Source organism: Anolis sagrei, chromosome 1, assembly GCF_037176765.1.
Source record: "Anolis sagrei isolate rAnoSag1 chromosome 1, rAnoSag1.mat, whole genome shotgun sequence".
Taxonomy (NCBI): domain Eukaryota; kingdom Metazoa; phylum Chordata; class Lepidosauria; order Squamata; family Dactyloidae; genus Anolis; species Anolis sagrei.
Genome location: NC_090021.1, coordinates 72040385 through 72067985, shown reverse-complemented (window position 1 = coordinate 72067985; position 27601 = coordinate 72040385). Strand labels below are relative to the sequence as shown.

Below are 27601 nucleotides of genomic sequence, written 5' to 3'. Positions count from 1 at the left end.
TATTCTGCTTTGGTTAGACCACATCTGGAATACTGTGTCCAATTCTGGGCACCACAATTCAAGAGAGATATTGACAAGCTGGAATGTGTCCAGAGGAGGGCGACTAAAATGATCAAGGGTCTGGAGAACAAGCCCTATGAGGAGCGGCTTAGGGAACTGGGCATGTTTAGCCTGAAGAAGAGAAGGCTGAGAGGAGATATGATAGCCATGTATAAATATGTGAGAGGAAGCCACAGGGAGGAGGGAGCAAGCTTGTTTTCTGCTTCCTTGGAGACTAGGACGCGGAACAATGGCTTCAAACTACAAGAGAGGAGATTCCATCTGAACATTAGGAAGAACTTCCTGACTGTGAGAGCTGTTCAGCAGTGGAGGCTCCTTCTTTGGAAGCTTTTAAGCAGAGGCTGGATGGCCATTTGTCAGGGGTGATCTGAATGCAATATTCCTGCTTCTTGGCAGGGGGTTGGACTGGATGGCCCATGAGGTCTCTTCCAACTCTTTGATTCTATGATTCTATGATTCTATGATTCTATGACAAAACAATTCCAGTGAACACCCTCAGTTAAAAGACCATTTGCATCATATAATTCACACTCCAGAGCCTGGTGCATTAAGAAAACAATTGACTGACAGAAGAAAGAAAGCACTAGGGACCCACATTAGCTTCCTGTTGCAAACGGTGAGTATCTTTATTTAACCACTGCAATTTTCATTTTGTTTTTTTGTTGCCTTCTTTTACCTGGTGACATAGCTCTTCCCAATGTCTATGCAGCAGCTCAATGCGCTCACTGAGGACTGAGATGTCATCTGCACTGATGCAAGCAGACAGAGTCTCCTTTAACAAATTCAACTGGGAAAGATCATCTGTCCATCCTTCAGCAGCATTTTCTAGTTCCTAGGTTTTAAGAAAAAATATGTAGCATAGGGAATTATGGGTAGACTTATTTTGATAATTTCTACACAGAAAATTTGTTTCTATTTATTAAAAAAGCTCTACAAAAATATAAGCACTAAAATGTGCTGTAAATTGGGTTATGCATGTATCAAGTTTGGAAAGCTCAGTTAGTACAAAACATGGGCCCTGTTTACCTCACTAGTCCAGTTAACATCTTTGGCAATAATTAACTTATATATCCCCAAGGAATTTGGGTAATCTGGCAAACTGATGCTTCTATTTGATGTTTTGTTCTATGCTGATTTAACTTATTTGATAGCTTATGTTGTATCTTAAGTTTAGATGTTATGACATAATTTGTTTTTAGATGCTGAGTTATTATTTTTCCTCCTGTATAATCCACCCCATAAATGTAGGTCTGCTGGTGGACATTTATTTCAATCCATCACAAAATTGTGGAATGACCTGCTGGAAGTGGTTTGACAACTGAATATGCTGGCTGTATTTCAAACTGCATTACAGACAAATCTTTTCCAATAGGCCTATCTGGATGTTTTTTAAATTGTCAGTTAAATCATGTATGCATGATTTCAAACTGATTATGCATTTGAATGAGCGTTTGTGCTTTTAACTGTGCTATCTATTTATTATTATATTTTAATCTGTTGTTTCCTGCCAAAATCCATAGGAAGACATAAGATGTAAGGTAAATGTTGCTGCTGCTATGATTATGGTAATGATGACTGCTGAAGCATGAATAGTGATGGGAACTGTGTAGAATCTTCATGTTCTCATTCAATACATGAATGATCTGTTCTTCCCATGCAAGCTGGTAAATGCTATAAAACAGAAAACTATCATATGATATTTCAGTTGCACAGCTTTTACATAGGCAAACTCTTAAATTCTAATGTAAGCTTCTATTATAGACGATGGCCAAGAATTCAGTCCGGCCATGGAAAAAGCCCTTCTGTATTTGAGGATATTTAGCATAGCCAAGTACCTTGTAGCCTGCAGATTTGTCTTACGTTACAAGCCAAGGTATACTGGCAAACAGACACCTAGACCAAGGCAGCAGAGCTGTGAAAATCCAGATCTAAAGATTTTTTTGGAGAACAAATAGGCAAATTAATGGATGGCTATTAACATGAACAAACACAAAGGGGATGGGTGTCAACCCCAGGCACACAAATTGAAAAAAAAAAAACCTTTTGAAAAACCTGAACAAATATCAGAACCAATAGATGTTATGAAGTGTAAATATTTTGAAGGTGAAGGTGAATAGCTCCAGTCTGTACAAATAACATGCCACCATGAACACAGAACCATGACAGAGTCCACCATTTTAGGTTCTTTGCAAACCTGTCTGCATACCAGCAAGTTGTAATTACAAATATCTCAAAGGAAGAATGCATTAGTTATTAGTATTTTACCTTGCAACGGATTTGTTCAGTGTGGAGTTCATCATGATGTTCTGGTAAAGGTTGAGACAGCTTTCTCTTGAACGACTTTAGCTTTTTCAGAGAATCTGATATGCCTTTTTCACATTTTTCCCAGTCCTAAAAGTAGAAAAAACAGATATAAATGCAATGTTTTAGAGATTCAACAAGGACAGAACATGGACAATTGCTCTTCAGAGCTGATAATAATCAAGAAGGCAAAGACTGGAATTCAGCAAATTAGTTGCAACTGGAGTAGTCCTACTCAATCAATGGTTGAATGGTGAGTCACATGTAAGTATATCCCATTAGTTCATAGGTTTACTCTCAAAATCAGCAAATGGATTTAGGCCATTATATTTCCTCAGTCAATAACCTTGTTGTGCATTTCCTATCTCCCTGCTTCCCACAGTATTCAGCAGTTTCTGAATAAGAAAAAAATGAATGTGATGAATGTGAAAAAATGAATGTGAATTTTTCTTTCTTTTGAGAGGTTGAAAATGCATGTGTTATGTTCAATAATACTATGTTCAGTAGATTGTAATAGCAAAAAGTGCAAATAATGGGAAGAAAGAAGAGCACACAATCTGACTTTCCCCTTCAATATCACTCCTACAGATATCAAAAAAGATAAATCCTTCATAATTTGATGGGAGAAAGGCAGAAGATAAATCCAAATAAATAAATATTACGCAAATAATAAAGAAAGAAAGAAAGAAAGAAAGAAAGAAAATTACAGCGTTGTCACCCTTTGCGCTTATCCTACCCTTCTTTACCTCAACTAGGACTGAATAAATAAGTCATCCAATCTGGATCATTCCTACCATGTTACAAAAAACTCTCCAAAAACATCATTTTTTCAAAAAAAAAAAACCCTTATCTTCCCAGCTTCCATCTCAAACATGAAATTGCTGCAGGTGTGATGTTCTCAAGATTGCTTGACATAATTTTTTAAAATGTAGTGGTGATATAATTTATAGAAGGTAGTCTAGTGTTTAGTGTTTAGAGATCTGACTATCAAAAGATAACAGTAAAGACTGGTGAAAGAAACTCAAGCATAGCTGCATGCCACTTTCATAACACAACTTCTAGATATAATTGGAAAAAAGGGAATTGAGAAGCAGATACATTAAAGAAGTGGCTAAAAACAACATGCACATATACCAAATGGAAAAGAAATTGTAATGCTTTCTTTTTTTGTAAAGAGTCCATGTTTCCCATAATTCACTCCAAGTTTTTTATTTGCTAATTTGAAATAATAGTCATGGAAAGAGCCTTATTGCTCTCACCTTGGAAAAGACACATATGTGAGTTGGGGCAATCGCTGAACTACAGAGGTTTACTAATTTGATTGTTAAAAAGAGCTGACTCTGGAACTCCTTCTCTTCTGAGAGCAGGGCCCCATCTAAACTGCCATATAATCCAGTTTCAGAATGTAGATTATCTGCAGTGAATTGGATTATATGGCAGTGTAGACTGATAAAATCTCATTCAATGCAGTTCAATCTGCATTAATGTGTCTACACTGACCATTACAATGCAGTTCAAACTGCATTATATGGCAGTGTAGATGGGGCCTAGAATGGCCCCATCCCTGCTTGCATTTTTCAGGCAAAAGCACCTTTGCCTTCAGACTTTTAGAGAATGGTGAGAGGCAGGCAGCTGGGATGGGGTTAGTGGGATTTTGGGAGGCTGTAAATGTTTTTAATGTAGTTTTTATTTATTTATATTTTTATTACACAAAAACGTTATTTTAAAAACATTTGTCCATGTTTTAATACATTTGCTCTGCTCTTAATGTATTGTGTCACGTCTGCTCTTGGCCTCTTTAATTCTCTATACTGGGGAAAAACAGGATAATTAAATAAATTCTGAATTCATTAAATTAGCTTACTTTTAGCAAATACACAAGTTGCTTCTTCTGTTCCTCAAGTTTGAGGCTGGCTAATTTCCAACGCTCCTGGATTTCTGACAGTTCAGTCTGTAGAGTTGCTTCAGTCTCACCATCAGCACAGAGTAAGAGCTGCTTTCCAGCTTCCACTGTTAAAATGTAGCTTCCTTGTTGGCGAAGTAAAACTTTCTCTTTTAGCTGTGAAGATCAATTACATAGTTCAATACATTCTGATTTTATTGTACTCTCTTAGATAGATCAGAACTATCTGCCAAAATCAGGGACCCTAACTATCAGAATAAGGTGCCCCTCACAGCTCTGACCACAGGCTACCTGTAACCAAAATCTAACAGAATTTGAAGCTTTGTAGTAATGAGCTGTACAGTATAAAGGTAAGAAAATAAGACTTTTTCAGTTGTGAAAAAAGTTATTTTCTATTTTTTCTTTGTATTCCTCAATGGCATCTCTCTTTCCTGATAATGTTTACTGCCTCTGTACAGGTTCCCACATTCAGCCATTGGGAGGTTTACCTCGACACCATGATAACATTGGGTAGAAAATCTCACAATATTTGTGCAAAGTAGTTTTAAAAAATAAATCATACTTAACTTTCACTATTGTTTTAGAAAGCTCAAAATTTATATATGTCTTTCTATGTTCCTTCATTCAGAAATGTGAAGCAATGCTTCAGCATCAGGTAATTCCAGAAAGTATTTGATACTCAACCATTTTTTCATACTGACTTTTGAAGGTTCCATAAGGGAGACCACCCTATCCTTTTATTAAACCACTTGTTGGCACAACTGCAAAAAGCTCTCTCCCTTACCATCTCCTCCTGAGGATTTCATCCCTACCAGGTACTCAAAGTTCACAGTTCATCCTCTATCTGTAATGCTTTGTATATGAATCTATCAATAACTTGTGATTTCATGAGTGAGCCCTATGAGTGAGCTCAGAGGATCATTACATTTTCCAAAGAACAAATATTCCATTAATCTGGAGCAAATTTGGGATATAGATAGAAATTATAGATAAACAATCCCAATCCACTAGATTTTCAGTATCAAATGAAGACATGTGTTATATGTGTATTCAGTTTTTTATTCAGAATATCACAATTAATTTCAGCATTATCGAACTAAATTATAGAAGTATTACCTGTATTTCATCCAGTAAGGCTCTAGCTTGTTGCAGTGGGATAGGAACAGTGCTAAGACCACTTGCTGTCTGACATGATGCTTCCACTAGCCACTTGCGCAGTTTTTCTGACATTTCCCTGTAGCGTTGCCACTGGCGAATCTGACTATCAATGATACCTCTTCTCTGTTGGGCTCTGTGAATCACCCCCTGCCACTGATTACTGAGGAGGGCCAGTTTCAGATTAAATTCGTCCCTGCATGAAAAGGGGATGCAAGAAACTCCTCAACCCATCTATAATAAAAATAGTAATATTAAGAAACTACGACTCTGGAAAATGCTCATGAGCATCAGCATTGAAATGCTATGGCCTCCATCCCAACAACTCCTTCAAAATCAAAGAAATACAAAGGAATGGTCAATGAGCCTGCCTAAAAAGCTTCATGGCATATCTATGAATTTCTTTCAAAAATAGATTGATGAAGGTTACAGAAGGACAAAGTTCAAGGGGGAAATTATAACGAACATGTGAGATTCTATTCAGTTTCTTTTACAGCAAACATATATTTATTCTCTTATGTTTATATTATATGTTAACCATATCTACAAGAATATCTGCATTTTCTTTTATCAGAAATTTTTAATGCTCCTGCCCTGGGGCATTTATGTTTAATTACATACATACATCATATATTTTGCCTAGAAAATTCCTATGGAATAAATTGCCTTAAACTGGATGCTTCTCTGCATCAAGATTTCTACTATTGTTTTGTGGGTTCACATTGCCCTGTATTCTGCTCCATTTTTCTTTTGATTTAATGTGTTTGTGTTGGAAGTGACATTCAACTTTTTATTTCCCACCCAGTTAAATAGCCTTAAATGTTAAAATTATTGCAAGAAAAGTTTGCCATTTTTTCTGATATTTGTAATTTTGTTTTCTGGTTATTGATGTCTATAACTAACTTTGCACAGAGGAAATACATAAAAGCATAGTGCAGTTTTTGAAGATTTTCTCATAGGAGGAAGAAAATTAGTAAAAATCGCATTACTGGTCATAAATGTCTCTATTGCTGATAAAAAGTAAACCTCTCATTTATCCGACTGCACCAAAAATGATGATGATGATGATGGTGATGATAACAACTTTATTTGTAACCCATCCTATCTCCCCAAGGAGTGCAATCTAACCAACTAGCATGGTTAGATTACACTAAAAGAAACTATTCCTTCTAAGACAATTCTTTTTTCTATGCTCTGAGATCCAGCATTTTTTTTTTACAACTTCCAATTTGATCTTCATTCGTTTTAAAAAAGAAATCTTCCAGGAAAGAAAGAAAAAAGCTCTCAGTTTCCTTTGAGAAGCTCTAGATAATAATGAGACTATGAAACTGCTGTTAGAAATGAAATACCTATTTGATGAGGGAATAATTTGTCAGATGTTGGTTTCCAATACAGATACTGCATTTCAATTTGTCTAGCGAAATTTCTAAGATGATTCTCCTATATAATGCTACCCATTAATGGCTCACTGGGCAACAAAACACTTGGCAGCTGGTGTCTAAAAAATTGTGCAAGTTAAGTAATAAAGAAAAAGCAACAATAGAAAAACCCACTCACCACTAGCAAGAACTGGAGACCCCTACACAGTAATATAGGTAAGAAATACAACTAGTAATACTTAGCATGCAGTTAGTCACAGGAAATGCTGACATGCCTAGGCACTTATTTAGATGATGCAATTCTTATTGTCCATCCAGAGAACTCATACATAAGAGTAAATTTCAGGAAAATAATTATATAAAATACATTTCACTGACTACATGTAGATAATTCATAACAAGGGGCAGCCGTGGCACAATGGGTTAAACCCTTGTACTGCTGATCTGCAGGCAATTCGAATCCGCAGGACGGGGTGAGTTCTCACTGTTAGCCCTAGCTCCTGCCAACCTAGCAGTTCGAAAACTTGCAAATGTGAGATCAATAGGTACTACTTTGGTGGGAAAAGGCAAAAAGACAATCAAGCAGTCATGCCGGCCTCATGATCAGGTGGTGTTTTCAGACAATGCAAGCTCCTCGGCTTGGAAATGGAGAAGAGTACCTCCCCCAAAGCTGGAGATGAGTACTGCCTCCAGAGCTGGAAGTGGAGAAGCCTTTGCCTTCGTCTGTGTATTTGTGTCTCATTGTGTTTCATTGTAGCAAGGGACTGAATGTTTGCCTGTGTCTGTTTATATGTTGTAATACGCTCTGAGGCCCCCCTTTCACCAATCTAATCTCTGAGTAGATTGGTGAAAGGCAAGAGCTTAGTCCATCCTGGAAGAGCTTAAAAGGAACACTGTCTCCTTCTACTATCTCCTCCACAGCATTGCTTTTGGGTTTTTTTTTAATGTTTGGGTAGAGAACTGCTGGTGGTAACCAAGAGTGGTTGGCTCCCTGAGGTGGTGCTGTCACTTTCCCCTCTTTGTAGAATTATCCCTCAACCTATCCATGGGTCATATCAAAATCCATACCCCCCCCCCACTTTCAACTTGTACATGATGTCAACTTATACGTGAGTATATATAGTACGAAAAATTAAGTTTGGCAGATTCTTACCTGTCATCCACTTGTCCTTGTTCAAGGAGATGCTGACCATCCATGATGATGGAATGTAAAATCTGCTGGCGACTAAACATCTCTGCTTGGAATAGCTTATGCATAACAGGTTGAAAAAAAAAAAGAATATTAAATATACTTAAAAGAACTGAAATCCCAGGCTTCAAAATAAATATTCCCATGTACATAGAATTTTACATTGCACCAAAAGCTGCATGAATCAAAACGTTTTAAGTCTGCACCTTTGTCAAATTGTTAAAGATGAGGTGGATGTATTTTTTTAAAAAGGAGCAACTGGTTATATAGAAAGGTCCACTAAATCTGATCATTCTTATGCTTTATGTGGGATCATGGTTGTTGCTTCTACATATATTTTGCATGTTATGTTAAATAACACTGGTTAATTTTTATATTATCCAAACATTTATATAATCTAAAGTATTTGCTAACTAGTTTCAGTGTATTTCCTATAATAGTTTCCCTTTTTACTTGAATAAATTTAGGCTATTAAATAGAAAAAAAATCTTCTGAAAGAAAAAAAGTTGGAGGAGATGACACAAAAAGTATATTTATATTCTGCAAAGAAAATTGTTTATTTCTGCACCAACTTTTTTTACATGTCATGACTGAACAGCCAGTCATAGCTGTGTTTAAGTAGATTCCTTAGAGCCCTCTGGTGGCAACAAGTTCCAGGCATTACCTTTTGCTTTCTATAAGTGGGGAAACTAAAAAAAAACACAATTTCTTTTCACACCACCTGGTTACAGCATTGATTAATATTAAATATCATGCCTGTATTTATTGAAATTCTGTTGTTTGTCATTTTAAGAGTTTTCTGGCAGGGAATTCCAAATAGCACTCCCAAACTGCAATTACTAGAATTGGATGGAGCCATGGCAAGTGAAATGGCATGAAAGTGCTGTAATTGTTAACCCACAGATATTCATTCGTGGCAAATAAACATGAAATTATCTGGTATTGATAAATAAATGTTTGATTGTCAAAAGGACAAGATCGTCACTAAGAGACAGCAAAAGTATCATTTAACTTTGGTATTTTAGCAATTAAATTTGGCGGCAGCATTGTTTGGGTTGCTAACACTTGTGACCCTATAGCCGCTTGTCCTTCCATCAGTTCTGGGGCTCAGTTCCAACTGCTGAGATCTATGAGGCAAAAAGAAGATGGGAAGGGTATATAGCACAAACAAATGACAACCAATGGACATGGCGACTAACAAACTGGATGCCAAGAGACTACAAGCAGCCCTTGGGCAGATGCCATACTCAATAGGGCAACCAATGGTTAAGTTATTTGACCAGAAATTGAAAAGAAAGGGAGGGAGGGAGGGAGGGAAAGAGAAAGAAGGAAGGGGAAGGGGAAAGAAGTTCTTTGTAGCTGGGGTTGATAACCTCAGCATATTCTAGCCCTCAATGTCAATGTCAGCAGGGGCAGGGTCCACATACTGCTTCTCCATTGAGTCTCTGGGAAGGGCCCTGTGGCCAGCCCTGGGCTACCCCATGGGGTCTTCAAGGAAAGCCATGCCTCACCCTCCTGGGCCTTCCCCACACCCCCTTCCATTACCAACAGGGGAAGAGGAGGAAGGGCAGAAGGAGGGAAACACGGAGACCCTGACTGTACTTTGTGGAGCTCTAAGGACTCTGCAGACAACACTTTGAGAATCGCTGCACTAGAACATCTATCCTCTTTAAATTCAGTTGCTGCCTCCTGCAGGATTCTGGGGTTTGCAGTTTAGTGAGGCCCAGAACCTCACTGGTTGATCAGTTCTAAAGGCTCCTCCCTAAACTACAAACCCCAGAATTCTGCAAGAGACAGCAACCAGATTAAAAGTAGATAGATGCTCTAATATGATGTCCTTAGTTGGTTTCACCTCTGGTTCACATATTATTGCCATATTCTCCTGTTGCATATATGGGCCTTTCATGTGGGCTTTACCTCACCAACTTAGTGAAACTGGTTTCTGTTTATATTTCTTTTTACTCTCATAGCATTAATTTAGGCAACAAAGCAGCCATGCCTGATTTTTAGGGCAAGACCCCAGGCCTATCAGCACACAAAACCTCATGATGACCTCTCTTGTCACCAGCATCTGGGCCAATATGAGGATGCTGACATATATACTGCACTCCCAAAACAATAATCTTAATCACAATGTATCTGACATTGCACAGAAGTTGTTACTATCGAATAATAATAATAAGACTTTATTTGTATTCCACCTTATCTCCCCAGGGGGACTCAGTGCATACTGAAATCAGTGCATTTCCAATTTGCACATGACTAATTTCAGTGAAGGGGGTGGCAAAAATAACATCTCAATGAACAGAACTATGAGTAGCAATATAGAAGAACTGATCAATCTACAAATTGTTATTTTAATCGTTCTTTTATTAAAACTTGCCTCATGGGCCCTCTGCTGTTCCAAAAGCAGCTGGCAATTTCCTGAAATCTCTGCAGCCAATTTCTGTTCAGTTTGAACCAAGAACTCCATCCAAGTCTCACATTTCTCTAGGAACGTCTGTTGCTGCAGCATGAAGGACTGTAGCTTACTGCAAGGATGAAAGAGTGATTCAGTAACACCTCTCAGCTTGCTAAAACATATTTACTGTGGTTCCTAAGGGAGCAATTTCATTCTTGGTCCAAATGATACTGTTGACTTACTCAGCTTGGAAATCTTAAAAAACACATGGATCGAAAATAAATATAAAACAAAAAATCAGGCTGCATAAACATACATATTTTAACTTTTCCTGTTTCTTAAGTATTTGTGTTAGTGAAATATATTTTCACTATTTACAAATGCTCTTTTATTTCATAACCAAAAACCTTACAACTGCTTTCACTTTGAGAGAACCAATTTTGTAAAGTGAGCTCACTTTCACTCAATATAGGAATTTGTTCATTTTTGCAATATAATTTTGTTCAGACTATTTGCAAGAGAATAGTAAACAATGAGATATTTAGTTTACTCTGGTATGGTCATAGCAGGTTTTATACAGTTACAAGTGCTATATTCTTCCATTATGAAAAAATGGAAGAATTTAATCTTCAAGATAGTCTGATGAAGGTAACATGTTTGTAGTCAGGAACAGAACCAGCATTGACCAAGGCCATTCCTATTCCTCTCTCTGGCTGTGCTACTTTTCACTATTCTGCATGCTCCCACCCCCATACTTCTCTGAAATTCTGAACTATAAGATCTTATCTACTTTTCAGTTCAGTTTGTTAATGGCTGATGCCATTAACAGACCAAACTGTTTTATCTAAAGAGGTTTCTTTCTGTTATTTTTGAACAGAAAACAGCACTGACTGGGAGGAAAATGATACTTCACAGAATATATTATTATTATGAGCTCTTGGATTTTAATATTGATTTCTGCATAGAAAACATTATAATTTATTTTGTGGAACATTAATACATGGTTAACTTACATAGAAAACAACATTTTCTGCATAGAAAATAACATATTTCTGCACTGGAAGTCATATTTTTGCATTGAAAAAGTTTCAATGCAGAAAATGCTCTCTTCTGTGCAAAACAATCACATCCAAATTTTGCACACAATAAGTTTGGAATTGTGAATAGCCTGGTGTGGTTTTTCATAGACTTTCTCACAGTGAGAAGAAAATAGCTGAAATTGCTCATTGCTGCTTTTGAGAAGAAATATGGAGACGGATTACATCCTTACTCTTTAAGTGGAGCAAATAGAATGTCAGCAGGTCTTCTACAGGCAAGGAATAGATTAGTAGTGCCTTACTTTGTAATGTAACCCATTTGCTTGAAGATCAAAGTGTCCACAAATGTCAACTGAATATTTAAAGTGTGGTCCAAATTTGAAAAAAAAAAACAATTGCTCAAGCAAACAACATTTATTTAGTTTGATAGAAAACTTTGGTATTGTGTTTTACTTCTAAACTATGTTTGCCTTGTCAGTTATAGCATGGTAGCAAAGATATAGAGGATTCTTCTTTGAAGCCTAGGGTTGAACTCAATACATTTTACCTGTCTCTCAGCCTTATGGAAATCTACAATTACGTTTAGTATTAGGATTGGTGCTCACTTAAAATTCCAGTCTAACCAAGTAATCATTCTGTCATATACAATTGTCCTACCTGAATCTTTCTGTGGTTTGTGAGGAAATCATAGACCAATTCCTATTCAGATTTTGCATCCTTTTGATTTCGTTATCATTCAAAGGTAGTCTATATCCCAGTTCATTCAGACGATCCAAATCTGGTGCCATGCTGCTGAATTTTAGCATTTGGCACTATAAAGTGGGAAAAAGAAACAAGCAATCTAAGAAAAGAAGTCATGTTGCTTATTAAAAAGCAGGTATCTCTAATATATTACTGTCTGACATGTATTTTGTATAATATATTTAGGATTTAGATCATCCCTTAAAATAAAACTTTTTTCTATTTGAATGCTTTATTTACATTTGGAAAAAATGCATAATAAATCAACAACTATTTTCCTTGAATCAAACTCTTTTAGAAGGTGCTAAATAACAGGACTACATTTTATCAAATGCTGACAGGGAAGATAGGGAAAAAGTAGTTGGCATCTGAGGAAGGAAAGTGGTGATATATCTATAAACAAGAAGAAAATTGAATGGTAGTATTATTCAGCCAGTGTATCAAAAGAGGCAAAACAGATGAAAACAGAAAGGGGGTGGGGGGAGCTTTCCCTCTACTGCCAAGACATGTCAAAAGTACCATATTACAAGATTGTGTTGGCTGAACACTAGGAGCATCTTCTTGACAGTAATAACAGTTTCATAACTGAAAAATAAAGCCTGACTCAACAGGGAGAGGATTCCTTTACTGGAAGAGGAAGATGGAGCTCCTAATGATGGCTGTGATATGGCTCCCATTGGTCTCTGCCATGTGCCTTCCATGTCAGTGGCCAACCAATGGGTGCCTGAAAAATGTGGGGCACTCACTGGCAGGCTGGAGATAGTGATTTATTTAAGGCTGGCAAAGGGCTGGTTTCGGCCAGTTTTACTGGACCTTCTACCAACCCTGCTTTCCCTTAGTTATTGCAAACATACATGCTATCAGTCAACCTAAGTATTGGGTTGACAAGAATCCTGGATCTGAAATCAGGTAGCCAGTACAGCTAGGCACTGGAGAATAAGGGATTCAATGAATGGATTCAGGTTGAGGTGTGGTCAAGAGAGGTCTTGCCCAGATGGAGAGTAGCCTCAAATCATACCCAAACCTTGGGATAGAGACAGATCATTACTGGAGTAACCCAGCAAGTTTTCTCAGGCAACTCTGATGGAGAACTGGTAGCAGGTTGGTTCTATGGGAACAAAAGTGCTTGAATCCAGAGCTGTGTGAGGTGCCAACTGTTTGCAAGCTGCTTTTATGGCAAGCTGCTTGTCATGTATATCATTGGCATGGGGGAGGCACAGGTGACATCCCATATATGAAAGGAAACTATTACCTATTGGTCACTGGCCCTCCCTCACTGGAGGTGCTCAAGCAAGGTCTTGGTAACTAGTATTTAGGCAGGCAACTAACTCTGAATTCCAACACCAAGCAGGAAATTGTACAATATGATTTACAAGACTTCTACAAAACTATGACTATGCTTAGTAGCCCATAATGGATACGACCCAGTGAAACATTTCACTAGTAGAAACTACTAGCCACACTGTGAGATATGTAAAGAAAAACAGGAATTTTCACCGAAGTCAGTAATAACTAAAAGGTGACAGTGAAGGTAAAATGCATAGCTGCTGATTTGTTAGATTGCCTTGAATAGCCATAGTCACACTACAACACACATGGATTTGTCTTGGCAACACATCCAGATTTTTTTGCCGAATTACAGCTGACCAGTAGGAATGAAATCTTGAGTTTACTCGCAAGAAAAAAGTCCTACTGAAATATTTATTCTGACATGAATTTTTAAAGTTGAACATCCAGGTTTTTTGTTTTTAATTTTTACTTACTTTAAGCTCTTCCATCCGATTGCGGATTATGGATAGGTCAGATGAATGACTTGGGTCTTGTGCTTTGAGTACTTCACCAGCTTGCAATATCCATCCCTCTAGTTGCCCTAAACTCTTTGTAAAAGCCTGGTAATCTTGAACTCCAGCCTGAGGTTTTGAAAAAAGACTCGTAAAAAGGGTTTATAAACTATGCTTTTTTAACCCCATTATTTCACACAATAAGTAAATGTATAACCACACTTGGAAGTGCTCAGTCTTCCTTTTTAAATCACTGTTACTTTCCCTCCAGTGTGGGGAAGTTATAAGGCAAAGGCCCCAATGGATGCACAAAACGCTCTTCTCTTTTGTTGGCCTCTACCAGCCCCATATGAAGTCCCTGGTGGTGTCGTGGGTTAAACTCTTGTGCCAGCAGGACTGCTGACTGACAGGTCAGTGGTTCAAATCCAGGGAGAGTGGGTTGAGCTCCACCTGTCAGCTCCAGCTCCCCATGCGGGGACATGAGTGAAGCCTTCCACAAGGATGGTAAACCATTAAACATTTGGGCATCCCTGGGCAATGTCTTTGCAGATGGTCAATTCTCTCACACCAGAAGCGACTTGCAGTTTCTCAAGTCACTCCTGACATGAAAAAACCCCAAAAAACAGCCTTAAGTTTTTATCTGAAATGCACTATAACTGCAGGCAGATGTGGCAGTCTGCATTCCATCCCTACCAAACACCCCCCCCCCCCCAATGCCTTTCTTAAGCTAAAAAGTGCCTGAAAATGGGGAGCAGAAATGACAAGACCTCATTGCTGGTGTTCTGCAATACACCCATGCACACTGATTGGCCCCCATGTCTTCTTGTCCACCAATGTTTTACCCGAAGGCTACTCCCATTTAAGAATGATTTAACACTTTGGGATTATGAAGAATGAAGGAGACTTTTGTTTTCTGATGTGGATTTACTGGAAACTTGTGGAATTTTATAAAACAAAAATGATCAAGTGTGACCTCAGCATACATCTCCTATAATTCCTAGCCAGAACAGCTGGAACTATAATTCAAAACCATTAGAAAAGCCATAGTTGCAACTCTGACACAAAATAACAGGTGATGTAAATTCCTACTGAAACAGATTATAAACATTCCATTACTGTTCTCCTGCCAAGTGCCAATTTTCCCTTAATTTGGTAATTCTGGTGAAAAGCTAAAACATATATAGGCATTTAGGTGACATTTCTTATTGACTATGAATAAACTCGTACTACACATTTTCAGAGTAATGCAAATATATGTCAGGGTAGCTATGTTGGAATCCAGTAGTTCACATAAGCAATTCCACAGTGCATATCTTGCCCCTGATCCCAGCCACAGTTCAGTAGTAAATTTACTATCAGTCCATCAAGTTTAAATAGAGAAAGGGAGTGATATATGTGCTGGTTGAACAACAGGCCCACTTATAAAAACTTTAGGAAACTACAACTTGCCTATTTTTTTTATGTTGCTAAATTTCTCAACAGCATTCCAGCCAAATGAGATGAAGAAACTTATCATACCATCATCAATATGGTGGTATTATAAAAGCATTGCAATAATGTGTGTTTTTAATTTTATTTCTGCAAGACTCCATCATTTTCACACAAATCATAGTTTCACCTTACATGCTCCAAATGTGATTGTATGCTGAAGTACATCAAATATGTAGTGGTGAATAGTTGCAGCTTTGGAAGGAAGGGCATAAAATTGTGTAATCAGAAGCGAGAATAGAATCACTACCTGCAGCGTGGACTGCTGCCTGCTGAGAGCGTGTTCTAAAGAAGATAATTTCTGGCTTAGAGAAAGCTGGCCGGATTGGATGGCTGCTCCAGCAGAAGGATCCACCTGTTGCTTCAGCTGTTCTCCCAGTTCATGCAGAACAAACAGAGAATCCTGCACAGTCTTCATGCCTTTAAGGAGGTCCTGTAGAAATTGCAGTCATTAGGAACAGTGGAACAGAAGTGTTACAGACATTCAAATCTGTCACACCGATCAGCATCCAAGTAGCTTCTACACAGAAGGCCTGACAAAGTCTAGTCCATGACCTCATCTGGCATCAGGGCCATTTTTGTGGTTCCCTAGGGAGGCATGGAGGCACTTTAACATGTTTTCTTTGAGGCCAAGAAAAACCTTTTTTTAAAACTGGAAGTTACTTCTGGTTAATGCATACTTTGAAAAATGGATTCTACTGGGTGTAAAATGCCCGAGGGAAGGTAAAACCTGGTGAAAATGCCACCCACAGTACCTAAGAAATGATAAGGGGGCATCTTGGGGCGATTTTGATTTCTTTTTCATAGTGTGTATGTGCACATGTATTGGGCAGCGCACTGGAGCACTGTCCTCCTGGCCATTCTCGTCCCACAACTCCCCTAGATCAGAAAGGAGACAACACATCTTATCTTCCTTCTCATTTAATTATACTTTTTCAGCTCGAAAGAAATTCGCCTGTGGAATTTGCTTCCCGGGGAAATTAGGTCATCGACATCCCTCCTCTCTTTTAGAAGGAAACTAAAAACATGGATATGGGACCAGGCCTTTGGGTAATCTGGCAGACAGACAAAGGACAATGACGACTAGAACTGGATAGGATTATGACAATGCGGAATGAACTTACGGATCTTGAGCTTGGTGAGCGTTGACCACTAGATTGGTTTTTATCAGTTGTATTGTAAAACTGGATTGTTTTAATTATTTTATAATTGTTGCTGCTATGTATTTTAACTTACTATGTGTATTGCTGGCATTGAATTGTGCCTTTTGTAAGCCGCCCTGAGTCCCCCCTCGGGGGTTGAGAAGGGTGGGGTAGAAATGCTCAAAATAAATGCTACTTCTTTCTTTCTTTCTTTCAAAATTGGACATGATGGGAAGGTTTGGAAATTGAGATCTCCTTACTCTATGAGTGACCACATGTTTCATAAGGAGTTTTAGCATGAAACAAAATATACTGTATATACTTGAGTATAAGCCTAGTTTTTCAGCCCCTTTTTTAGGCTGAAAAAGCTCCCCTCGGCTTATACTCAAGTCAAGGTTATTTATTATTTTATTCTGTTATTAGTATAATTTTATTACATTTATTATTTTGCTCTATTATTATTCTATTTATTATTTTGTCCTATTATTATTATTATTATTATTATTATTACACTTACAGTATTTTACCCTATTATTATTATTATTATTATTATTATTATTATTATTGCATTTATTATTTTAATCTATTTATTATTATTATTATTATTATTATTATTATTATTACATTTACAGTATTTTACCCTATTATTACTACATTTATTATTTTACTCCATTATTACTGTTTTTATTGCATTTTCATTATTTTACTCGATTATATTTATTATATTTATTATTTTAATAATAAGTACATTTATATTGAAGGAGGTTAGAATAATGGTTTATTAAGAGTTGGACAGTCTTATCTTAAATTACAGTTTTATGTAAACATTCAGAAACATTTAGCCTATCGATGCCTCAATTAATGTAATTTTATTGGTATCTATTTTTATTTTGAAATTGACCCATAGTGGATGCATTTCCCACCCTCGGCTTATATTCGAGTATATATGGTAAAAAAAGGGTTGAAAAGAGTTGTGATGTATAATTTTCACCTAGTCAATTGAGCAGATAATTCATATAGTTTTTTATCTAGATTCATATATATATTTATTTTAGTTCCATACTATGCAATAATTATAATTAAAACAACCTTCAGTTTATTGAACTCACATTACAATCATGAATCCAAGTAGTCACTTCATCATCAGTAATTTCCTTGTTGGTTGCAGCCTTCAAAAGTTCATTTGTTCGATCCTCATATTGCTGAACGGTAGAAGAACACTGGGTATAATAGTTTTTATACTTTTGCCAGAGCTGAAGTAGCCCCTTACTAGAGTGCAAATGTTCTGCTATCTCTTCTAGAAGATTGTTCCACCTGGTAATGTCAACAAACAAATTATGATACAAAACAGTTGGCAGGCTGAAAAAGTACTATGAAACAACTCTTAGGGAATCAGTTATAATCTCAAACATTAGAATCAATTGCAAAAAGAGTTTTAATGGGAAGTGCTAAAACTATATACATTTACATCTTTGAAAACCAATCTTCTAAAATGATGAAAATTTTGCAGTGGAAGGAAGTACTATAACACTTCAGACTGGAGATAGAGAGGCTATAGTTTGAATTGCAAAAACCAATACAAACTACCCACTTGTAGCAAAGTCTTCTTTTTCTTAGGCGATCCCTCATTGGATGAGTAGGATAGTCTTCCATGATCAGTATTCTTGCAGATACGTAGGTGGCTGTGGAGCCCTATACTTGAACTGCATCTTCTTTCACAGTGAGGGCACTGGTTTCCAGGTGGAAGGCGGTCTCGGTCGGGGTTGGCTTGATGCGCCTTTCTCCTGGCACATTTCTCTCTTTCACCCTCCATTCATGTCTCTTCAAATTCTGCAGCACTGCTGGTCACAGCTGACCTCCAGCTGGAGCACTCAAGGGCCAGGGCTTCCCAGTTCTCAGTGTCTATGCCAGAGAAGGTTGGCTTTGAGCCCATCTTTAAATCTCTTTTCCTGTCCACCAACATTCCGTTTTCCGTTCTTGAGTTCGGAGTAGAGCAACTTCTTTGGGAGACAGTGGTCGGGCATCCGGACAACGTGGCCGGTCCAGCTGAGTTGATGGAGGAAGACCATCACTTCAATGCTGGTGGTCTTTGCTTCTTCCAGGATGCTGATGTTTGTCCACTTGTCTTCCCAAGAGATTTGCAGGATTTTCTGGAGGCAGCGCTGATGGAATCGTTCCAGGAGTTGCATGTGATGTCTGTAGACAGTCCACGTTTCGCAGGCATATAGCACGGTTGGGAGGACAATAGCTTTATAAACAAGCACCTTGGTATCCCTACAGATGTCCCGGTCCTCAAACACTCTCTGCTTCATTTGGAAAAATGCTGCGCTCGCAGAGTTGAGAGTCATTCGTTGATGCCAGTGGGTGCTCCGGTCAGATGTTTCACCAGATCATTTCTGATAGCAAAGCCAAATCCGTGCATTCTTTGGTCTTCTTTGGGCAGTCCCTTCCAGAAGAAGGTGTAGCTTCTTTTTTCTTCCTTCAGCTGTCCCTCTCCTGCTCTCTGGGTCTCCTGAAGTGCTGCTATGTCGATGTTAAAGCATCCCAGCTCCCTTGCAATGATGGCAGTTCTGCGTTTGGGGCGTTCACTGTCAGTGGTGTCCATCAATAGCAAAGTAATACAACAAAGTAATACAACAATGTCCACTTGTAGCAAAGTAATACAACAGGAATAAGAAGAACAACCGTAGCAGGCTCTATTACACTCATTTCAAAGATTTTTTTAAATATCACGAATTATAATTGTATAAAATTGTATATTTCTTATGTATCTATTTTCTGGCACACCTATAAAGCTATTCTTTTTGATCGAAAATATAGTAATAAAAATTAGATTTGTCATTTTATATTGATTAAAATAATTTGAAATAAACTAATTTTATTAGAAACATAGTTGGGAATAGCTTTGTACCTTAGGTTCATTTCTTTCAAAGTGCTGGTAAGTGCTTCTGTAACAGGTGGTTGACACTCTTTCAATAACTGATTGGCCACTGATCCAAATTTCTGTAAGCGATGCTCTTGTTTTTCCAATTCATCCTGCAAGTTCTAAACAAAGGAAAAAGTAAGCAGAAAGAAATTTGTAATTTATGAGACTCTTAAGGAGGTGAGGTAAGACCTATATGAAAAAAATAAACAAAGTTATTTTCAAGGTTAAATTTGGCAGTTAAATTTGTCAATTTGTTCAATTTCCTGATGGATGGATGGATGGATGGATGGATGGATGGATATATATATATATATATATATATATATATATATATATATATATATATATATATATATGTGTGTGTGTGTGTGTGTGTGTGTGTGTGTATGTATGTGTATATATATATATATATATATATATATATATATATATATATGTTAATAACCAGTCCCCAGTGGCGCAGTGGGTTAAACCCCTGTGCTGGCAGGATTGAAGACCGCAAGTTCGAATCCGGGAAGAAAGCGGATGGGCTCTTTCTATCAGCTCCAGCTTCTCATGCAGGAACATGAGAGAAGCTTCCCACAAGGATGGTAAAACATCAAAAAAAATCTGGGCGTCCCCTGTGCAATGTCCTTGCAGACGACCAATTCTCTCACACCAGAAGTGACTTGCAGTTTCTCAAGTCACTCCTGACATGACAAAAAACAAAAACAAAACAAAAAAAACAGCACCAAAAATGTACAAAGATACTACATATATTGATGTTATTATTTTTGTTACTGCTGCTGCTAATATTAAAATTTAGTTATGGAGTGCTGTACTGTTCACAAATCAGACAAATCTTAATTTAAACCTATAGGTTACTGTAACAAGCATCTTGTATGTTTTCAGATCATCTGCACAGAATAGTGGTATCAAGGAGTGAAGCTTTCTTTAGTGCTTATGGCATAAAACTGTTGATAAAGGTTTGGCTTTATGTGACATGCAAAAAAAGTTAAATTTGTCAGTCAATTAACAGGTTAAAAAAAGAATGACAATGCAATATAATGATCTGAGTGTTAGACTAGTTCTCTGGGAAACTAGGTTCGAAACCCCATTCAGCTCATGCTTTACCTGAAGATTATCTACTTGAACTTTCACTGCATCCAAAGAACCTGTAAGGAGATGAAACCGAGAGAGCGAATATCTGGCTTCCATCAGGTAGCTATTTAGTTCTTCATAAGCTGTTTTGTAAATGATCCATTGCTCAAGAACGGATTGCAACAATATTTTAAGCTGGCCAACCTGGTCATAATAAAACAAAAACCAAAGTGCAAGATATATTAAATATATGAATGTCATTTGCAACCTATTTAAATTATTTTAAACAAGAAGTAAATGCTATTATATTTTCTTTTCGGTCTACACCAAACTGCTTTGTGGTTGCAAGACTTTTTTGCACTTATTTTAAATGATACAATACAACTGCTTTAAAAAAAACATGCAGTGCATTTTACTGTTGTGAAATCATCTACAACTTGTTGAATGAATGCAGATAACAATTACCTGAACAATCTAACATTATTTTTTTACATTTTGCTTTAAATAAAAAATCTGTAAACATTATGAATAAACATGGCTTTTATTTATTTATTTACTTTGCTTATATACCGCTGTATCTCAAGCCCGAAGGCGACTCACAGCGGTTCACAAACAGTAAAAACAATAGAAACAGCAGTGGTTCCATACAACATATAACAATTGACTTAACACATTATACATAAATTACCAATAAGCAATTACAATGCACAATTATTACAAAAAACAACCGTACCCAATCTTCTCATCATCCAAGCGTAGTCCAGGTTCGTCGTCCATTGTTCCATTCCTATGTTCCATTACCAGATTGCACTAAATTACTCAAACACCTGCACAAACATCCAGGTCTTCACCTTTTTGCGGAATACCATTAGAGATGGTGCTAGTCTAATGTCCGTAGGAAGGGCGTTCCACAGCCGAGGAGCCACCACCGAGAAGGCCCTATCTCTCGTCCCCGCCAGCCGAGCTTGAGAAGCAGGCGGGATCGAGAGCAGGGTCTCCCCGGAAGATCTCAAAGTCCTGGTGGGTTCATAGGCAGAGATGCGGTCAGATAGGTAGCTTGGGCCGGAACCGTTTAGGGCTTTAAAGGCCAACGCCAGCACTTTGAATTCAGCCTGGTAGCAGATCGGTAGCCAGTGGAGTTGGCGCAACAGGGGGGTTGTATGCTCCCTGCGCTCCGCTCCTGTTAAAATCATGGCTGCCGAGCGTTGGACTAGTTGGAGCTTCCGAGCTGTCTTCAAAGGCAACCCCACGTAGAGAGCGTTGCAGTAGTCTAAACGGGATGTAACCAGAGCATGGACTACCGTGGCCAAGTCAGACTTCCCAAGGTACGGGCGCAGCTGGCGCACAAGCTTTAGCTGTGCAAATGCTCCCCTGGTCACCACCGAAACCTGGTGTTCCAGGCTCAGCGATGAGTCCAGGGTCACACCCAAGCTGCGAACCTGCGTCTTCAGGGGGAGTGCGGCCCCGTCCAACACAGGCTGTAACCCTATGCCCTGTTCGGCCTTGTGACTGACCAGGAGTACCTCTGTCTTGTCTGGATTCAATTTCAATTTGTTCGCCCTCATCCAGACCGTCACAGCGGCCAAGCACCGGTTCAGGACCTGGACAGCCTCCTTAGTAGCAGGTGGAAAGGAGTGACAGAGTTGGACATCATCCGCGTACAGATGACACCGTACCCCGAAACTCCGGATGATCTCCCCCAGCAGCTTCATGTAGATGTTAAACAACATGGGAGACAATATTGAGCCCTGAGGAACCCCACAAGACAATGGTTGTGGGGTTGAACAGGTGTCCCCCAACAACACCTTCTGAGATCGACCCTCCAGGAATGACCGGAGCCACTGCAAAACAGTACCTCCAAGACCCATCCCTGCGAGGCGTCCCAGAAGGATACCATGGTTGACGGTATCGAAGGCCGCTGAGAGGTCCAGCAGCACCAACAGGGACACACTCCCCTTGTCGAGCTCCCGGCGCAGATCATCCACTAAGGCGACCAAGGCTGTCTCGGTACCATGTCCCGGCCTAAAGCCAGACTGTGCCGGGTCTAGATAATCCGTGTCTACCAAGAATACCTGGAGTTATGAGGCCACTACACGTTCCAAGACTTTGCCCAAGAAGGGGAGATTGGAAACTGGCCGATAGTTGTCGAATTTAGTGGGGTCCAGTGATGGTTTCTTCAACAGCGGTTTTATAATAGCTTGTTTTAAGCTCGCTGGAATCTTGCCTTCCCAAAGGGAAGCATTAACCACCACCTTAACCCACTCAGCCAATCCCCCTCTGGCCTCCTTTTAGCAAAACTCTTACACTACTTTGAACATAACATGTACTTATGTTCATGAACCTAAGTTAAATACATGTACATAGCATGTATTTATGTATTGTATGGCATTGAATGGCTGCCATTTATGTTGTAAGCTGCCCTGAGTCCCCACAGGGAGATGGGATGGGATATAAGTAAAGTTGACTTGACTTGACTACTTACCATGTGGTCCAAATTTGCCCAAGAATGATTTAGTTTCTGCAGGGTATCCATGACAACAACACCAACTTCTTCTTTTTTATTTTGTATCAGGGAAAATCCACTTTGTTCTAATTTTTCAATTTCTTTCTCCTTGGCTTTTATATGTTCTTCAAGTTCCTGAAAGAAATACAGATTCGGATTGTATTTATTTTATCTGCAATTCATTTTCACCATTACAGAATGTGAATAACATCTCATTAACAATAGTTAGAAAATACACAGAAAATTCTTACAACTCGAATTCACTACCAATCAATACTTGTGTGGTGTATTATGTGTCTAGTTCTGCTAATGCAGGAGATATAGCAGTCATTATCTCCAAATCTTCCATTCAGCTTGCTGCTGGTTAATTGTGGAAACTGAAAAGTTAAAATTAAACTCCAAATCTTTAAAAGAAGATCATATATTTATAAGAACAGATTTGAAGTTTAATTTTAACTATTCATTCCCATCATACTGGAATGTTTAAAGACAAAGAAAAAAAGATTCATTTTTTAAAAAAGATCAAAGCCTTGCCAGTGTATATGAGGAGGTTTGTGGTTTACTGTGACCCATTAAAGTTAATGAACCTCTGGATATTTGCCAAATACCACTTAGCTACTCAATTACACCAAAAACCTTTTAAAATGCAATCTACAACCAAATCTCCATTTTCGCCAAGACACATGATCCCCATGAAATTGAAAAACTACAAATTAAAAAAAATGCATTGTTTTTTATCCAAGAGAAGATATCTCTAGGAATTTTAGGTTCTCTAGCATGGAGCCCCGGATGGTGCAGTGGGTTAAAGCGCTGAGCTGCTGAGCTTGTTGACTGAAAGGTCACAGGTTCGATTCCGGGGAGCTGCATGAGATTTTGCTGTCAGCTCCAGCTTCTGCCAACCTAGCAGTTCGAAAACATGCAAATGTGAGTAGATCAATAGGTACTGCTCTGGTGGGAAGGTAACGGCATTCCATGCAGTCATGCTGTCCACATGATCTTGGAGATGTCTACGGACAATGTTGGCTCTTCAGCTTAGAAATGGAAATGAGCACCACACCCCAGACATCAAGTCCAGACATGATTGGACTTACTGTTAAGGGACAACCTTTATCTTTACCTAGCATTACTTTGTTGTCAAATTCCACTGGAAGTAGACCGCAGAATTATAGTAGAGGACCTAAAGATTATTTGAAAGATAATTGTTTTTAAAATTTCTAGGTCCTGTAGTATAACTTTATTAAGACCACATAGTCCAGCTGGATGACCTAGAGATTCTTAGAGAGAACATTGAAAACAATTCTATGAATAAGGAGTGCTTACTACCAGCTTTGGCTGATACGAACAGCTGTGCCCCTTCCTAGGTCCTAGGTGGACCTGAAGCTGGTAGTGCACACACTGGTAACCTCAAGGTTGGACTTCTGACATGCACATTATATTGGGTTACCTTTGTACTAAGTTTGGAAACTCCAGCTGGTTCAAAATATGGCGGTCAGATTGTTCATGGGAACATCTAGGAGTGAACATATTATACCCATCCTAAAGTCACTCCACTGGCTGCCAATTCATTTCTGGGTAAAGTACAAAGTGTTGGTTTTGACCTTTAAAGCTCTACATTGTTTGGGTCCAGGTTTGGGTCCACACTTAGATCCACTGGGGGATGGCAACTCCAACCCGCCAGAACTCGACTGGCCAGAGGACCTTTTCATCGGCCATCTCAGGACTCCGACAGCTACAGGGTGAGGCAGCATAACTTCCTTTTTAAAAATGCATGTAGCCGAGCGCTAGTGGTCTCGTTCGAGAGGCAGGAGTATAAAGTTTTGTCCTGACACAGTTCAGTCGCCATCATGTGTTGGAACCGTGAGGAGCGTGCTTTTGCCATTGAGGCCTACTTTTCAAATGGATTTGGAGTGGCCAGCCCGCTCTCCAGATTTGGCCCCTTGTTATTTTTTCTATGGGGTTTTTTGAAATCCCGTGTTTATGTGAACCGTCCAAAGACCCTACAAGATTTGAAGACCAACATCCAGGAGGAAATTGCCAACATAATGCCTGCTATGCTGGCAAGAGTCATGACAAACGCCAGAAATCAGTTTACTCAGTGTATGGAGAATGGAGGACGTCACCTACCTAATTTGATCTTCAAAACTAGGTATGCGCCTACATTATAAAAAAAATAAAAATTTCTGATTCATACAATGGGTTTTATTAAGTTTTGAAAAAAGGAAGTTATGCTTCCTCACCCTATATATCAGTTCTTGGAATTTAAAAAACATCTAAAAACCCATCTCTTCTGGCAGGACTACCCAGCCAGTAGAAAGCATGAATTTTAAACTCATGTCCTGTGTTTTTATCTCTGTCCTGTGATTAATGTATATTTTATAGAAATGCTTTGATATGTATCTTTTATAGAACTGCATTTTAATATTTGAGTTTGTAGAATTTCTTATAATATTTGTGTATTTTTGACTGTGTTGTGACCTGCCTCGAGTCATGAGAAAAGTCAGGTAAGAAATAAAATAATAATAATAATAATAATAATAATTATTATTATTATTATTGTTCAGATCCACAAAAGTCAAACCTGTAAATGTGAAGGATCAATATTATTTGATATAGCTAAATGCAAAATTAGAAAATATTTCACAAGAAGTTATGTTTTTCCATACAATGTTTAAACTATGATACAATACACCAGAACTGTGGTGCAGCTGGCTGAGTGTCAGCCACATTAAGATCACTTCTGACCAAAAGTTCATGAGTTCGAAGCCAGCCCGGGTCGGAGTGAGCTTCTGACCAATTGTGTAGCTTGTTGTCAACCTTTGCAACCCGAAAGACAGTTGCATCTGTCAAGTAAGTACATTAGGTACCACCTATGTGTGGGGAGGCTAATTTAACTAATTTACGAGGCCATAAAAAAGACTCCAGCAAAGCATGCAGGGAATGCGGAAGTACTTCATCAGTGTCGCAGATGGACGATGAAAGCGACAGCTCCCCTGGCAGCCAGAAAAGTTATATAGCCTCTGAATGTCTGTCTATATCTGTTGTGTGTCTTTGGCATTGAATGTCTGCCATAAATGTGTACATTGTTATCCACCCTGAGTCCCCTGCGGGGTGAGAAGGGCGGAATATAAATACTGTAAATAAATAAATGTAGCTGAATTAGGGCTACTGGCCAAAACTGGCCATGTTGCTGCTTTGTGTTAGCATCTCCATTTTGTCCTGAGCAGAAAATAATATTTCTATTAATGCTGTTTCCTACACAGAAAATGTTGTGGTTGGTGGTTTATTCTGTACAAAATTCACAAAAGGTTCATTTGCATAGGAAACAACATTTTCTATATTAAAAACTTTTTTGGCATAAAAATAACATTTTTGTGTAAATTGACATACACCCCAAATCCCAGTGAATGTATGTCCCAGCCCAATACATCTTACTTTGCACTGAATGTTTCATGAGGAATAAAATCTTAAAACCTATTAGGAAAACCCCTTCAGAAAATTAAGAACTTTTTTTAAAAAACTCATATTAATAGACATCCCTCCAGAGAATAAAATTTTAAACCTATTGGGAAAACCTCTTCAGAAAATTGAGAACTACTTAAAATAACCTTGTATTAATAGGCATCCCTCCGATGAACACTGATACACTGCTGGATATCACTGATACACTGTTAGATATAAAAATCAGTGTAGCCCAGAAGGGCATTAGGTAAAGGTAAAGGTAGTCCCCTGACATTAAGTCCAGTCATGTCTGACTCTGGGGTGTGGTGCTCATCTCCATTTCTAAGCTGAAGAGCCAGCATTGTCCGTAGACACCTCCAAGGTCACGTGGCCGGCATGACTGCATGGAGCACTGTTACCTTCCCGCCGGAGCGGTACCTATTGATCTACTCACATTTGCATGTTTTCGAACTGCTAGGTTGGCAGAAGCTAGGGCTGACAGCGGAAGCTCACGCCGCTCCCTGGAATCGAACCTGCAACCTTTCGATCAACAAGCTCAGCAGCTCAGTGCTTTAATCCACTGCGCCACCGGGGGCTCCAGAAGGGCATTAAAACCCCCATATTCTACTTTATATGCCTATTTATTTAAAAATTGTCCACAGCCAGTGCTGGTTGGCCGGGGGGAAGGAAGCCATTGGCAAGAAATCAGGACCAATGCTCCCTTGTTTTATTTAGGTTATAAATTTAAGGATCTGTTAAATTCATGATCTGTAAGCCACCCTTTTTGACTGAGAACCAGAGTAAAAATACTCTAAATGAATGAGTAAATATAAGTATGCCTCCCACCCTTGAAAAATATTATGGAGGAATTTTGAAGTCCTTGACAACCATCTTACTGACCTTTGTATTATTGAATTAAGCCCTGCCTAAAGAAACATGCCAGACAGTGTCTTCTTTTCACTGTGTGGAAATCTGAAATATTTTGCTCTAAGGCAACATTCAAAATTTAGTCTTTGAGGGGAAAATCATCTTCCAAAGAACAGAAGTCATTCATCTCCATCCAATGGCACATATGAA

At 38.5% G+C, this 27601-nt stretch overlaps 1 protein-coding gene across 2 annotated transcripts in view; it reads right to left on the bottom strand.

The window, feature by feature from the left end:
* SYNE1 (spectrin repeat containing nuclear envelope protein 1) overlaps window positions 1-27601 on the bottom strand; it is a 354454-nt gene that overhangs the window by 57774 nt on the left and 269079 nt on the right. For both annotated transcript variants that reach the window (XM_067465989.1, XM_067465987.1), the window contains 13 exons: window positions 23066-23221; window positions 20617-20787; window positions 19489-19622; window positions 17687-17891; window positions 15686-15868; window positions 13930-14076; window positions 12083-12237; window positions 10371-10518; window positions 7952-8046; window positions 5381-5615; window positions 4226-4420; window positions 2326-2451; window positions 737-892 (listed from right to left, as the gene is read on the bottom strand). In XM_067465989.1, coding sequence (XP_067322090.1) covers window positions 737-892; window positions 2326-2451; window positions 4226-4420; window positions 5381-5615; window positions 7952-8046; window positions 10371-10518; window positions 12083-12237; window positions 13930-14076; window positions 15686-15868; window positions 17687-17891; window positions 19489-19622; window positions 20617-20787; window positions 23066-23221 — 2106 coding nt within the window. The remainder of the gene's footprint in view (window positions 1-736; window positions 893-2325; window positions 2452-4225; window positions 4421-5380; window positions 5616-7951; window positions 8047-10370; window positions 10519-12082; window positions 12238-13929; window positions 14077-15685; window positions 15869-17686; window positions 17892-19488; window positions 19623-20616; window positions 20788-23065; window positions 23222-27601) is intronic.